This window comes from Populus trichocarpa, chromosome 17 (genome assembly GCF_000002775.5).
Source record: "Populus trichocarpa isolate Nisqually-1 chromosome 17, P.trichocarpa_v4.1, whole genome shotgun sequence".
Taxonomy (NCBI): Eukaryota; Viridiplantae; Streptophyta; class Magnoliopsida; order Malpighiales; family Salicaceae; genus Populus; species Populus trichocarpa.
In genome coordinates, this window is record NC_037301.2 from 9632358 (window position 1) to 9646591 (window position 14234).

The 14234-nt window shown below is 31.3% G+C and overlaps 1 protein-coding gene across 2 annotated transcripts; it reads left to right on the forward strand.

Moving 5' to 3' along the window:
• The first annotated feature begins 822 nt into the window (after nucleotides 1-822).
• On the forward strand, nucleotides 823-2868 carry LOC7482477 (amino acid transporter AVT1I). Of its 2 annotated transcripts, XM_024588917.2 has the most exons (4): nucleotides 824-1038; nucleotides 1162-1347; nucleotides 1428-2035; nucleotides 2162-2868. In XM_024588917.2, exons 2-4 carry the CDS (start codon nucleotides 1176-1178, stop codon nucleotides 2675-2677), a joined length of 1296 nt encoding a protein of 431 aa, XP_024444685.1. In that variant the 5' UTR covers nucleotides 824-1038; nucleotides 1162-1175; the 3' UTR covers nucleotides 2678-2868. The 2 variants fall into 2 exon arrangements, with proteins under 2 accessions (XP_002323861.3, XP_024444685.1); XM_002323825.4 differs by having other exon boundaries at nucleotides 823-1347.
• The last annotated feature ends 11366 nt before the right edge of the window (nucleotides 2869-14234 follow it).

Genomic DNA, 14234 nt, shown 5'->3' on the forward strand with positions numbered 1-14234 from the left:
TTGACCAGTCAGCCACACACACCATGCTGAACAATTGCCTAAATTCTGGTAAGGTACTAAGTCAGCTACTTGGAAATTATCTAAACACCTTAAATTCAAGGCAATGATTTTTTTTTTTTTGAAAGAAAAGGGTATAAAGATGGGTTGAACCCATTACTTCCATTACCACCTCATATATTTAGAGGGATCCCCACCTCCCCTATAGCAGGCCGAAGCTAAGGATATATTTACCTGTTATATTCCGACAACTTGAGGAAGGGATTTAAGACCAACCAAATTTAATGCTATTAGAAGTATGGTCCCCTCTCATCTCTATGGAGATGATGTGATATAGAGATTATGTTTTAATATATTTTAATATAAAAAACTATTTTAAAAAGTAAACTAGAATTCCAAACACCCCGTAGCCGCGAGTACTGGGAAAACATTTGCAACATGAAATCAATGAATGCTCATTAATCTGCTAAGAGATTATAGACTGTATAGTCCTATATTTTAATTATTATCTTTCAGAAAACATGACTTTCTAATCATGGGTTTATGAGTAGGTGTTAGTATAGTAACAACAAACTACTGTTGACAGGACTTTTGCGTACGAAAATATGTGAAAATTTATCTGGTTTACGTTTCTGCTTTGTTTGCAAAGTTTCAGATTGATTTTTCAGTATGGTGTGTTTGCTTGACATTAACATTAGATAATTATTCTAACCCGCGATGAAAAATCACGCCAAAAGTGGGGAGTTAGCAGTAAAATCCATTATGAAGAAATTTCTGTCAGAAAGTCTTATTCAGAGCACACCGACAAGAAAGGTCACACTGAATCTCCACAGGTTGCAGTTCTTCGATCAGGACTATACAGGGGACGTGTTTCATGTGTTTGAAGGATTTCATTTCATTATAGACACATTTAAAATACTTTTGAATTACTGTTAGGAAATGACACTATAAAATGCGTGTATATATATATATATGTAATAGCGGCCTTGTAAGTTAGAAGCCATTGAGACTTGCAAAGAGAAAATATTTATTTCTTGGGAGGTATAACTTTACATTGAGTAACACCTGCTGGTAGCTGAACTTCTCTAAAAGAAAGGAAAAGAAAAAATTCTTTCAAGTTGCAGATTCTAACCTTCAGCTGATTTTGCTTTCTCTCTCTTTCATCTGTCTGCAATATCATGGACACCATGCCTCATGATGAATTATCGTTGACCGTGCCTCTCCTTGTTGACAAGGAGCAACACAGGCTAGGATGCAAACTGAGAGATGTGGAATCAAATTACAGTTTTACAAGTTCAGGCTCCACATCTACCTTCAAGACTGTTTTCCACGGACTCAATGCTTTGTCAGGTTCTACTCTTCAACATATACGCTGCATCCGTTGTAGTCTTCAAACTCTAACCAATTTTATTCTCGGTTTGATTTTTCAGGAGTTGGAATCCTTTCAATTCCCTATGCACTATCATCAGGAGGATGGTTGAGCCTGATCCTTCTCTGTGTCATCTCCACTGCAGCCTTTTACACCGGCTTGTTGATCCAAAGATGTATGGATTTGGATTCAAATATCAGAACTTATCCTGATATAGGCGAGCGTGCTTTTGGTAAGAAGGGAAGAATTTTGGTTTCAGTTCTCATGTACACAGAACTGTATTTAGTTTCAACAGGATTCCTGATTCTTGAAGGGGATAATTTACAAAATTTATTTCCTAACATGGGGATTGAAGTCGCAGGGTTTGAAATAGGTGGCAGACAAAGTTCTGTTATAATTGTGGCCCTTATCATTTTGCCTACGGTTTGGTTGGATGACATGAGCATTCTATCTTATATCTCTGCCAGTGGGGTTATAGCTTCAGCTATCGTTCTCATCTCAATTTTTTGGACTGGTGCATTTGATGGGGTTGGATTTAAGGAAAAGGGAACGTTAGTGAATTGGCATGGAATCCCTACTGCAGTAAGCTTGTATGCCTTCTGTTACTGTGCACATCCAGTCTTCCCCACCCTTTACACTTCTATGAAAAACAAGCATCAGTTCTCTAACGTAAGCAACCATCATGACTGATTTCTGTAATATTCTACTTCCTCATAAAACTGGCTTCTATGTTTACGATTTTACATGATTAATGAGGTTCATTGACGTTAACGTCTAGTGCTGCTTTAATTGCAGGTCATGATTCTGTGCTTTATTTTATGCTCCTTGAGCTACGCATCAATGGCAGTTATGGGTTACCTAATGTTTGGACCAAGCGTTCAGTCGCAGATAACCTTAAACCTTCCAACCGAAAAGCTAAGCTCAAAACTGACAATATACACCACACTGGTCAGTCCCATAACAAAGTACGCCCTGATGATCATTCCAATTGTAAATGCTACCAAAAGTTGGCTTCCAATGAACGGCAAGAAAAGGCCATTTAGCCTCTTCATCGGTACGGCTTTGGTGATCAGCAATGTCATTGTAGCCCTCTCTCTCCCTTTCTTTGGTGATCTCATGTCGCTGGTCGGAGCATTTTTAAGTATGACAGCTTCTATTATACTTCCATCCTTATGTTACATGAAGATTTCTGGAACTTATCAGCGATTTGGATTTGAGATGGTGGTCTTATGGACTGTAGTGCTACTTGGTGTTGCTGTCGTGATATTGGGTACTTACACCTCTCTCTTGGAGATAATAAGGCACTTCTAACAAGTAGATATATATACCCGATTATGTTTCATGCTTTTTTTTATTATTATTATTAATATAGATATTTGGATTAATTTACATATAACTTGATTAATCCTATATATTTTAAATTTAATAATCCTGTAAGCTTTATTAATTCTGAAAAAATTCGAATACATGATTAATAAATAAAAAATAAATTCAAGATATAAGCTCTCCCCAAGTTTCCATACATATTTTCCTCAGTGAAAGCAAATTTTGATTTGGAATTATATGCAATTCACAAATAATCTAGTTTATTGTAACGAGTGAGTGTGCTATGCTTTCGCGACATAAAAGCCTGGTGACTCGAAGCTTAATTCGAGAATTAACTTAATTAATGAGTCGCTGACCTAATTAATTAATGTACACAAAGCTTGGGTGACTAATCAAATAAATCTTGACAAGTCAACTATTGATTTTAAAATAAATAAATTGCTTAATCTAAAAATTAAATCTTAGTGCCTTTTATTTAAAAAAAATAAATGTTTTATCAATTCATGATACAAATATATTTTAGTATAAAGAAAAGTTTTTTTTTTTCTAAAAAAAGAAGAAGCCAATAATAGACCAAATAAAACACCGGAGGAAGTCCAGATTGGAGCATGAAGTTTGTTGAAAATTAAAGGAATCTTCTAGCTAAGACAATCAAAATCAAACAAAAACGATTTCAATATTTGTTAACTTAAATGCATACATATAGACACCCGTGTTACGTATTATTCTTATTGGCTTTATACTTCATATTATTTTAATAGTAAAATCTTGGATTTGTATTTGCCCACAGGCAATATGTCAAACCACATTCTAGAAATAAAAACAAAAATATTATGATCAAAATTTTTCATATGTCATTCTTATTTTATTTATATATATAAAAAATTAAATTAAATTAAATTAAATTAAAATAAATGATATGAAAAATAATGAGCCTTTATAATAAAAGATTGACACATGGATACGAATCAAGGCAAAACAAATTAACTAATTCTTACAACTAGCCTCTTAGACAAAAGAAAAGAAAATAACTAATTCCTATAACTAATACCTAACTAGTTCTTACGGCAACAGCAACAACCCTTGCTTCATTATTAAGTAGTAGGTTTATTTTATCTTCGACTAATCTTCAACTTTTTTTTTTTAGTTTCTAGATGTAATTGCTAATGTAAAAACCACATTCGGTATTCAATACCCAAGAACTACAATGCAAAGTAGTAAGATAGTTTTAAATTATAAACATACCTCATGCGGACCTCTTGATCACATGATCAACCAACCCCCAACGAAATAGATAACAACCTAGAAAACTAAAAATCAGGTTTGATAGAATCTTGACCTAGAGGTAATCTTGTATCTAAGAACCAAAGGTATTGGAAAAAAACTTGGACCCAGAGATAACCTTGTATCTAAGAACCCTAAGTATACAAATGATGCCGCAAAGCCAATTAATCTTCGATAAGTTAGTATAAGATCTTTGTTCCTGCAAAGAAAGGTTATTTTTGTCATAAACAAACAAAATGAAAACTCGCGTTTCTTCTCCAACCTGCTGCTGAAATCTCAGTTAAAGAAATATAGTATAGTCTCATCTAACTAACCCTAATGGATCCATTTTGGGTTGCAAGCTAATAGGCCTAAACTAATTATCAACTAACATGAGTCTAATAATAAAATAAACTCCTAAACAATGTCTAATGGACCAAAACAAACCCAAATTAAAAATAATTATTCAACATTAAATACATAAATAAAATAGGATAATAAAAACAAATTTTTCATGCCAAAATTCCTCCATGTAGTCCGAATCTCTAATTTTTTTTACATTCATGGCAAATTTTCATTTCTGACTTCAAACACGTCGTTCTCTCTTGTATGTATGAATTAATGGGCCTACCATAAATGGTTGAAAGTATTGAGATGTCTAGTTTTCATACCAACTTGAATCGCAAACAAATTCAACTTGTAGCTCAAGATATGTCCTAAACAATATATAAAGGTTTAGCTAATTTGACAGATTTGACAAGAATTGTCTAGTAACTTTGACCCTTTGCAATAATATGTTCCCGAACTCCATTTTTCCTAAACATTTACCAAAATATAGTTTCATGTGTCTATCTCTATATAAAATGTTAGCTTGTTCTGATGTATATTTTGAGAGATATGTTTGATCTCGCAAAACTGGTCAGCAAATATTTTAAGGCCAAATTCGAACCTGACTTGGTTCGTATCATCCTCCCCTTCTTCAAAAAATTTTTGACCTCGAATTTGTATCATGGAAAATATCTTCTAAGGCTAAAAAATCAGTTCAAGCCAAAGAATAACATCGTCATCAAAATTAAGAAGAACCTTGTTAGCAAAGAAGGTCCCCCTGATATACAAGCTCTCCTTTGAATCATCTTCTCCTTCTTTAATTTTAGTTGCTCCTCATATATTTGCTTAGGTATTAAAGATGCAAGAGTTATAGGTCTTTCATTCATCTCAAAGGAATATTTATTTGTCACTCTATCATACATTGGTATGGTTTACCAAGCAACAAGTGACTAGCTTGCATTGACATAACATCACATAACACCTCATCACAATATTTACCAATAGAAGAAACAACCAAAACCTGATTATTCACTTTTACTTTACCACCATCATTGAACCACTATAACTTATAAGATATGAGATATTTGGTAGTATACATGTTTAACTTTTTCACCAATTCAGTACTAGCTACATTAGTGCAACTACCATTATCTATAATTAAGCTACATACCTTATTATGAATATGTCATCTCATGCAGAATATGTTCTCCTTCTAAACTTTCAAATCATCCATATTGACATACATATTCAGCAGTCTCCTCACCATAAATGTCTCTCCCTCAATTAGATACTTAACACAAACATCATCAACTTCCTCTAATGGTGGCATCTTCTCTTATTTATCCACCCCATTGGTCTCAACCTCATTATTAGCTTTTATAATCATGACTCTTTTGATTGAACATTGTGAAGCAACATAACCAAAACCCAAACAACAAAAGCATTTAATGTCATAGTTGCGAGAAGTAGGAGTAACATTGTTACCTTTAATAATGATCGACGTGTCTTTCTTCTCTTTAGGGTATTCGCCCTTGCCCTCTTCATTATGTTGTGATGGACCACCCCCAGTGTTAGCCTTCTAATTGGGTTTTTAAGGTTTCAAAAGGCTTAATGGTTGGCTTTGCTAAATGGTACCTTTTTGTTGAAGTTGTTTCTCCACCTTCACAATTATACGCACCATCTCCTCTAACTCCACATAATGATGCAACTTCACAATATGAGCTACATCATGATTAAAACTATTCATGAATCTAACCATAGTAGCCTCTCTATCATCCTTAACATTAGATCGAATCATAGCAAGTTCAATCTCTTTAAAGTACTCATCAACACTCTTTGTATTGTGACTCAAACTTTGCAACCTTTGATACAATTCTCTATAAAGGTGGTTAGGCATAAATCTCCTCTTCATAAGGGATTTCATCTCATCCCATGTATCGATTTGCCTTACATAATTTCTCATGTGATTTGTCATTAATTGATCCCACCACATCATATTTAGTAAAACCAATCACAGCAAGCTTGATTTTCTTGGGTTTTGGATAGTTGTGACACTAAAAAATCAACTCTACCTTCTTCTCTCATTCTAAATATACTTTAGGATCATTCTTCCCTTGAAAAGCCAATATTTTTAGCTTAATTATACTCAAATCTCCATCTAACTCGACATTATAGTCCTGATACCTATAACTACCCCTCTGACCAAAATTATCATCATATGTTTCCCCTTCAAACTGAAAATTCTGTTACTGTACAAAATGTTCCCTATATCCCACAGACACATCTTCAAAATCAACATCACTTATGTCTGCATTATCAACCATAATCTTATCCACATTAATGTTAACTCGTCTAACAGCCCTCATAACATTAAATTCTCTTCGCTTAGATCTAATTTAAACTCTACCATGCTCATTAACACGTTGCCTCTTCAACCATCCAACCTATCTCCAAATTCATTGGTCATTTGATCCATTCATTGATTTATAATGCGTAACTGTATTTCAATTTCATTGTCTCTTCTCTTTGTTGCCATATTGTTGCTTACCTTCGACATCTTTGAATTTGAAAATTGGTTAGTTGATAATAAATATACATTCATCTCCTACTCCCTCATATGTTTACACTCCCCTTGTATTTCACTCAAATAAAGTCTTTTCACTCAAATATATTCACTACGTCTTTTTCCTCTCATCTCACCTTTCTTCGACACTTGCGAAACTAAAATCAACACCAAATATAACATTCATAGTAGTGTATCCAAATATGTTAATATATCTCAAGAAGCAAGAAAGATATGAAAATAAGCAAAGACGAAACTATGTTTATAATTTCGCGTTTAACAAACGAATTTGTACGTAAAATGGGTATTTTTGAAGATGCGAAGGAAAAAAGATGCAAAGGTTATATAAAAAAATATTCAGATGGCACCTAAATATATCAATTATGATGTTATTATATTTTCATAATTGAAAAATAACAACAGTATAAAAAAATATGAATTACTGATGCGAATTAGACTCGTGACGACAAGTTCCAATCCTGAATTTAGTTCTTATAGGAAAAGATCTCCAAATGACCTCAAATTTTATACAAGGTGTAATTAGAACCTTGAAACCCAATATATAAAATTAGATAATTTTCTGAATTTTTTTACCTGAGATTCCCTTTCGATATGAATCTGACCTATTACGACAAGTTTTAACCCTAACCTTGGTTACTATAGAAAATGATCTCCAAATAAGCTCAAATTTTATATGGGGTACAATTAGTACTCCTAGAACCATTATTTAAGATTTGAGAATTTTATGAATTGGTTTGGTCTAAATTCTTCCTTGTTTGTGTTTTGTGGCAAATTGGACAAAAGTGACTTTTGGATATTTTTTTCTTTCTTTTTTTTACTCTTTATGCTAATGATGTATTCTAAGACAATAACAAAATAAAATTAAACCTCTTTTTTTTTAAGAAAACCTAGATGCAAACTACAAAGCTTTAGACACAAAATAATAAAAAACTGAATAAAAAAAACCTAAAGTTAAGGAAGTCGAAACTAACAAGAAGAAAATAAAGGATATAACCTAATTTTTGGAGCCTAGCTCGATAGCAACTGATGTGAATCTCTTGATCACGTATTCAAACAACCCCCAACGAAGTAGATAACGACCTGGAAAGCCAAAAATCAGGTTTGATAGAACTTTGACTCATAGGTAACCCTGTACTTACGAACCAAAGGTATTGGAAAAAGACTTGGACCTAGATATAACTTTGTATCTAAGAACCTTAAGTATGTGAATAACGTCATGATGCTAGTTAATCTTCGATAAGTTAGTGTACGATCTTTGTCTCTGCAAAGAAAGATTGTTTTGCCACAAACAAATAAAAGAAAAACTCACGTTTATTATCTAACTTGCTGCATAAATTTGCAGCTAAAAGAATATAATATAGTATCCTCTAACTAACCCTAATAGAATAAACTAATAATCAACTAACGAAGTCCAATAATAAAATAAATCTCTAAAGAATGTTTAATTGGCCAAAACAAATCCAAATTAAAAATATTTTTTCACAAATAAATAAATAAGGATAATAAAAACAAAGTCTTGATTCCAAAATTCCTCTATACAGCCTGAATCTCTAATTCTTACAAATTTTTGGCAGATTTTCATTCCTGACTTCAAACACGTCATTCTCTCCCGTATGTCTGAATTGATGGGCCTACTATATATGGTTGGAAATATTTAGATGTCTAGTTTCCATACCAACTTGAATCATAAACCAATTCCACCTATAACTCCAGATATGTCCCAAATAGTACAGAAATGTCTAGAATGATAGATTTGACAAGATTTGTCTAGTAATTTTGACACTATGCAATAATATGTTCTTGAACTCTATTTTGCCGAAACATTTACCAAACTATATTTCCATGTATATAATATATCCTTGTAAAATTTCAGCTCGTTCGATGTACGATTTAAGAAATATATCTGATCTCGTAAAACTGGTCAGCAGATATTTTAAGGCTAAATTCAGAGATGACTTGATTTGTATCAATACCTGGAGTAGAAGCATCATGAAACTTCTTTGCTTTCACGCTTGTAAGGTATTCCTTACAATTCCTCCTTCAATATCATTCCATATCAAAATGATGACAAGTGCCCTTGTCTTTCTTGATGCCTCTAGTAGGTTTGTTTGCTTTAGAGACAATGTTTTTATTCTTCTTATCCTTGTTCTTAGATATTCTAGAAAACTAAACTAGAAGAATTAGGTCTTTTTCCTTCTTAAAGGTCCCTTCAGTAGTTTTTTGCATATTAAGCAATTCTAGCAATGTACTAAACAACTTGTTCATGTGATAGTTCATAATAAATTACGAACAGCTTTGGGGTAATGATTGCAAAACCAAGTCAACACTTAACTTTTGGTCCATGACAAAACCCAATTGATCTAATTTCTCAAAACATAGGTGTTCACTAAAGAACCCCCTTTCATCTTACAACGAAACAATTCCTTAGAGGTCTTATACCTCTCATTCCTATTGGCATCATTAAACAATTCTTTGAGATGCATAATCATAATATAGACATTCATATTCTCATGTTGCCTTTGAAGTTCAGGTGACATACTAGCTAACATTACACATACAACCTGTTTATTTTCTTCAATATGACGTTGATGTTCATTCATAACTTCTTCTTCCTCATTTTAGAAGGGGCATTTAGGATTGGATTTTGTAAAGCATACAACCTATTTTCCTGCTTGAGAACAATTCTTACATTTTTCTAGTGGGCTAGGATCTCATTCAATTTATCCGACCTTGAGTGACTTAATAATGAAAATAAATTAAATTAAATAGATAACATAATTTATCAATCACATTTCTATGAGACTCCTAGATCAGTTAGGTCACTCTTTATCTAAACATATCTTATATGTTTCGCCTAACCCATGCCTTTAACCTTATATGATCACGAGTGATTCATTTAAATCATATAGGTTAGTTAAGTAGAACCTAATTTTATAGGATTAAACATATTCAATTAATGATAACCTTGAGTGACTCAACAAGTTATCTATGAATAAAACTTTGGTTTTATACATATGAAATTGGAAAGCAACTATTCATGTTCTTAACATGTACTTAATATATAAATGAGGGATTTATTATCAATTAATTAGGTCATATACATAACATGAAATCACAGCTATACATTTCATATATAATAATTTATATATAAACATACACCTCTAACATGTCATTCTAATTGGATGATTAATTTCCTCAAACCATTGAAGGGAATTAGATGGTCAAATCCTAGGTAGTTGTAGTAAGTCTTTATAAGTCCATTGAAAACATCTTGGTTGTAGCCTTCATCGCCATTTCTTTCTTTGTCTTAGATTACATAATAATTTCTTATCTAAATTCTTACATTTCTAAATCACATAACATATAATTAATTAAGAAACCTCAAATTCCATTTGATGGGAATTAGATAAGAAAGAATTACAACCCAGAAGAAAAATATAGAAAAGGCAAAACACGTAGGCCTTATTTAATAATACAATCATTTAACCATAAAAACATAATTGCATTGATCTTTAATGTCCATTATCATCCATCATGCATAAAAACATATTAATATACAAAATAAAATTATTGCATGCTTCAATTCATGAGAGAAAAATTACTTTTGGAAAACGAAATTGCACATAAAATTAATGCAAAATTAACACCAATAACAATTTGAACATGTAAACAACAACCCTAATTGTTTAATGATGGCTTCACTACCACTATTGGATTCTCAAATATCATACATACAACAAAAATAGTAAAATAAAATTTTTGAGGACTCCCTACAATCCTGTTAGACAAATCTAGAGTTGTTTAGAGATTTATTACTTGAAGATTTGATCTTCTTCGGCTTTGTATGATTCTTTAAAGGTTAAGTTATCGTAAACCATAAGTCATCTAATTATCTGGCTTTCAATGATAATTCACATGAACCACCAGTCAGAAATCTCTTAAATTCTTATTTAGAAGAGAGGGATTATTATGCCTAGAGTGTTAGCTCTCTATTCTGTGACTTACGTAGTTTTTCTGTATAATAAACAACCACAAAAAAATAAAAGGTGTAACTTATTATTTATAGGAAAATCTAAAAACACTCTATAAATTAGAAGAAAATAAATCAATTTTCCCCTTAAATAATATTCATAAATTAATTCAGAATAATTTTATAAATTAACTCAATCAAGTCTTTACTTGATTTTTTTAGGTCTAGAAATATAATCCATGTATTAATTATATTCTAATCCTTAATTTATAAAATATATTTTAATCAAATCATACTTAATTGAATCATTCTAGTTTAATTTGTGACTAATGGTTCTTAATGTGTGAGACCCATTAGGTTTCTAATATGTTGACCCAAATATAAATCTTAATTTTAATTAAATATAATTAAATAAATTCAATAATTTAATTTATTATAATTCAATAATTGATTAATTTATATTTGAAGATCAAGTGTATCGTCTAGTAACGTGTCATGATCCCTCAAATATTAGAAAAGTCATTAGTGGTTTGGCTTAACTTTCAGTGACCAATTTATCATTGTAATTAATATCCTTTTATCAATAATATTTCGATTTAACATTAAAGCATGAAGCATGTCTTTTATGTTAAATCATGTTTGTTTTCTACATAATAGTTATTGATCATTTGAATAAGATTTGAAACTCTTTTCAAATTTCATTCTACCTTAGCCAATGATTTCTCAGTCAAACTATTTGAGAACAGATGAAATATTTTTTCTAATCCACCTAGGGTGATGAATCCTTTCTTGATTACTCAAATACCTTTATATAGTTCATGTTATACCCAATGTTTGTCCCTTCGTTACCTGGATTAAGATAACATGTAACAAGATTAAAGCATAACATTCTCTATATAAGATAACTTAGTGATCTCAAGTCTAAGGATCACTTACACAATCGTCATATGAGCATTTCCATATACATAGTTGATCTCTCCATATGAAATTCTGATGCAGGTCAGTTCAATGTACATGCTTTGTGACAAACACCTACATATTAGTTATAAATATCTCTTGTTTCTCATATTATGAGAACAAATGATTCTCATAAAATAAAGAACATAATATGAATCAATCTTTACGACTCTAATAAATGTCCAATAAAAGAGAATCAACCAACAGTTTAGAAACAATGCTTTAATGTAATACAAATCTCATAATTATAATAACTTTATAATTTTCTTTGCAAAACATTTTTGTTTCATAGACTTTATCTTTACTCTATATTCATAAATCAAATATTAAATTTATTAATCTAATATTATATAAATATTAAAGATAAATTAAGCTTTTATTGATAATAAATATGTATTTACATGAATATAATAATGTCACTTGTAATCGATTGATTGGTTGCAAGGCATATTAAACTAACATTTACATCTTATTTCATACCAAGAACATCATATTTTAACAATTTCACTTTTTTCCAATTTAACATTTAAGGAATCTAATTCAAAATTTAAGAATTTTGCATTAATTTTGTTAATATTTACTTAAACTTGTACAATCGAGTTTATAATGTCTTACTCAATAATGATATGAACTTTGAATGTTAACCAATCAAAGTTTCCTAGTCTTCTTAATATTTACTTAAACAATGAGTTTGCTCTCTCTACTTCATTCCCCTCACTTGATTTTCTCTTTAATTCTTGAGTTAGATGTGTTCAATACTCACTCTCTCATCTATTTTGCCTTAAATCTTAGTTTCTTTCCATGGTTTTAGCGAGAAAACTCTCAATTTTTTCCTCCTCTAATTATTTTTAGCACTGGTTGACACTTTAAAGGAGAAGAAGAAGCTGAATTTCTAGTTTTCCAAGCTTATTTATGAAAATGTCATTAATGAGTCAATATAGAGCAATGTGTCAAAATGCTCCTTATAAAATTTCATCAATACCTTTCTGGACATCGAAGGCAAGAAAATAAAATAAGAAAGAGCATGGAAATCGCAACCTTCAAAGTCAAATATTGCAATCTGCCAGTGTTGACCTTTGGCCATTCCGACCATAGTTATTAAACCCGGATCGGCCCGGCGGGTTGACTCGGGGGCTGGACCAGTCCGGGTTTGTCAAAAGACCAGCCGATGCAACGACCTGGTCGACCTGGTGAGTCAACCCAGGCGAGACCCGGCGAGACCCAATTTGTTTTTTTAAAATGTGAGATTTGAAACCCATTAGTATTATACTCTATGTTCCCAAGAAAAAAGTTATTTTTTTTCAATGTAGGATAAAAAAACCTTTTGGTTTAAATACTTCAACTTAAAGGGATAACATTAGTATATATACTCTATGTTTCCAAGAAAAAAGCTATCTTTTTTCAATGTGGAATTTGAAACCCATTAGTATATATACTCTATGTTCACAAGAAAAAAGTTATCTTATATATACTCTATGTTCACAAGAAAAAAACTATGTTTTTTCAATGTGGGGTATGAAACCCATTAATATATATACTCTATGTTCCCAAGAAAAAAATTATCTTGAAAAAAAACTATGTTTTTTCAATGTGGGATTTGAAACCTATTAGTATATATACTCTATGTTACTAAGAAAAAAATTATCTTGAAAAAATACTATGTTTTTTCAATGTAGGATTTGAAATCCATTAGTATATATACTCTATGTTCCTAGAAAAAAAAGTTATGTTTTTTCAATGTGGGATAAAAAACGTTTTTGGTTTAAATACTTCAATTTAAAAGCTTAACATAATATCTTTTTAATGTGAGATAAAAAAAAACATTTTAAAATATTCTTTTAAACTTCATTATTTACAATATGTATAGCCTATATTTACATGGATTTTTTCTTAATTTTTTCATATAAAATATTAAAACTTTAATTTTTTTTTAATTTTTCCGGGTTGACCCGAGTTGACCCATGAAACCCGGGACCCGGCCCCTTGGCCGGGTCAACCCCCAGGCCAGGTTTAATAACTATGATTCCAACTTGAATATCTGGAGCTACAGAAGTCCAATTAATACCAACTCAATTGTTTTGGATTCATGACTCAACTACCTATCAACGCTCCAAATTTCAGCAAAAAAAAAAGATGTCATATGAGTGAGATATGATTTTTCAAAGATGATAGCTGAATTCTGCTAGTAAATAGGTTTCGTGAAGAAACGAGTCCAAATTACGTTCCAAAGCATCTAAACCGACATCCGAGTTTTTATTTCAGCAATTTAACTCCTCTAAGTCAAAACTTGAAGATTTCATGCAAGGCTATTTCTCATTTTTTAAGAAAATAATTATTGAAGTACTTAAATGTAAACTATCTATTTAAGTGAGGACTGTTTTGTAAAATAGAGATTAGGGTTTCTTAGGATATAAAAAGAATGATAGAAGAGAAGGGGGGCA

Excerpts from the sequence above, each read along its gene's own strand:
- LOC7482477 (XM_002323825.4), top strand. The coding sequence starts at position 1,176 with ATGGACACCATGCCTCATGATGAATTATCGTTGACCGTGCCTCTCCTT. Across the intron at positions 1,348-1,427 it reads CGGACTCAATGCTTTGTCAG|GAGTTGGAATCCTTTCAATT; the intron begins GTTCTACTCTTC and ends TTGATTTTTCAG. Across the intron at positions 2,036-2,161 it reads ACAAGCATCAGTTCTCTAAC|GTCATGATTCTGTGCTTTAT; the intron begins GTAAGCAACCAT and ends CTTTAATTGCAG.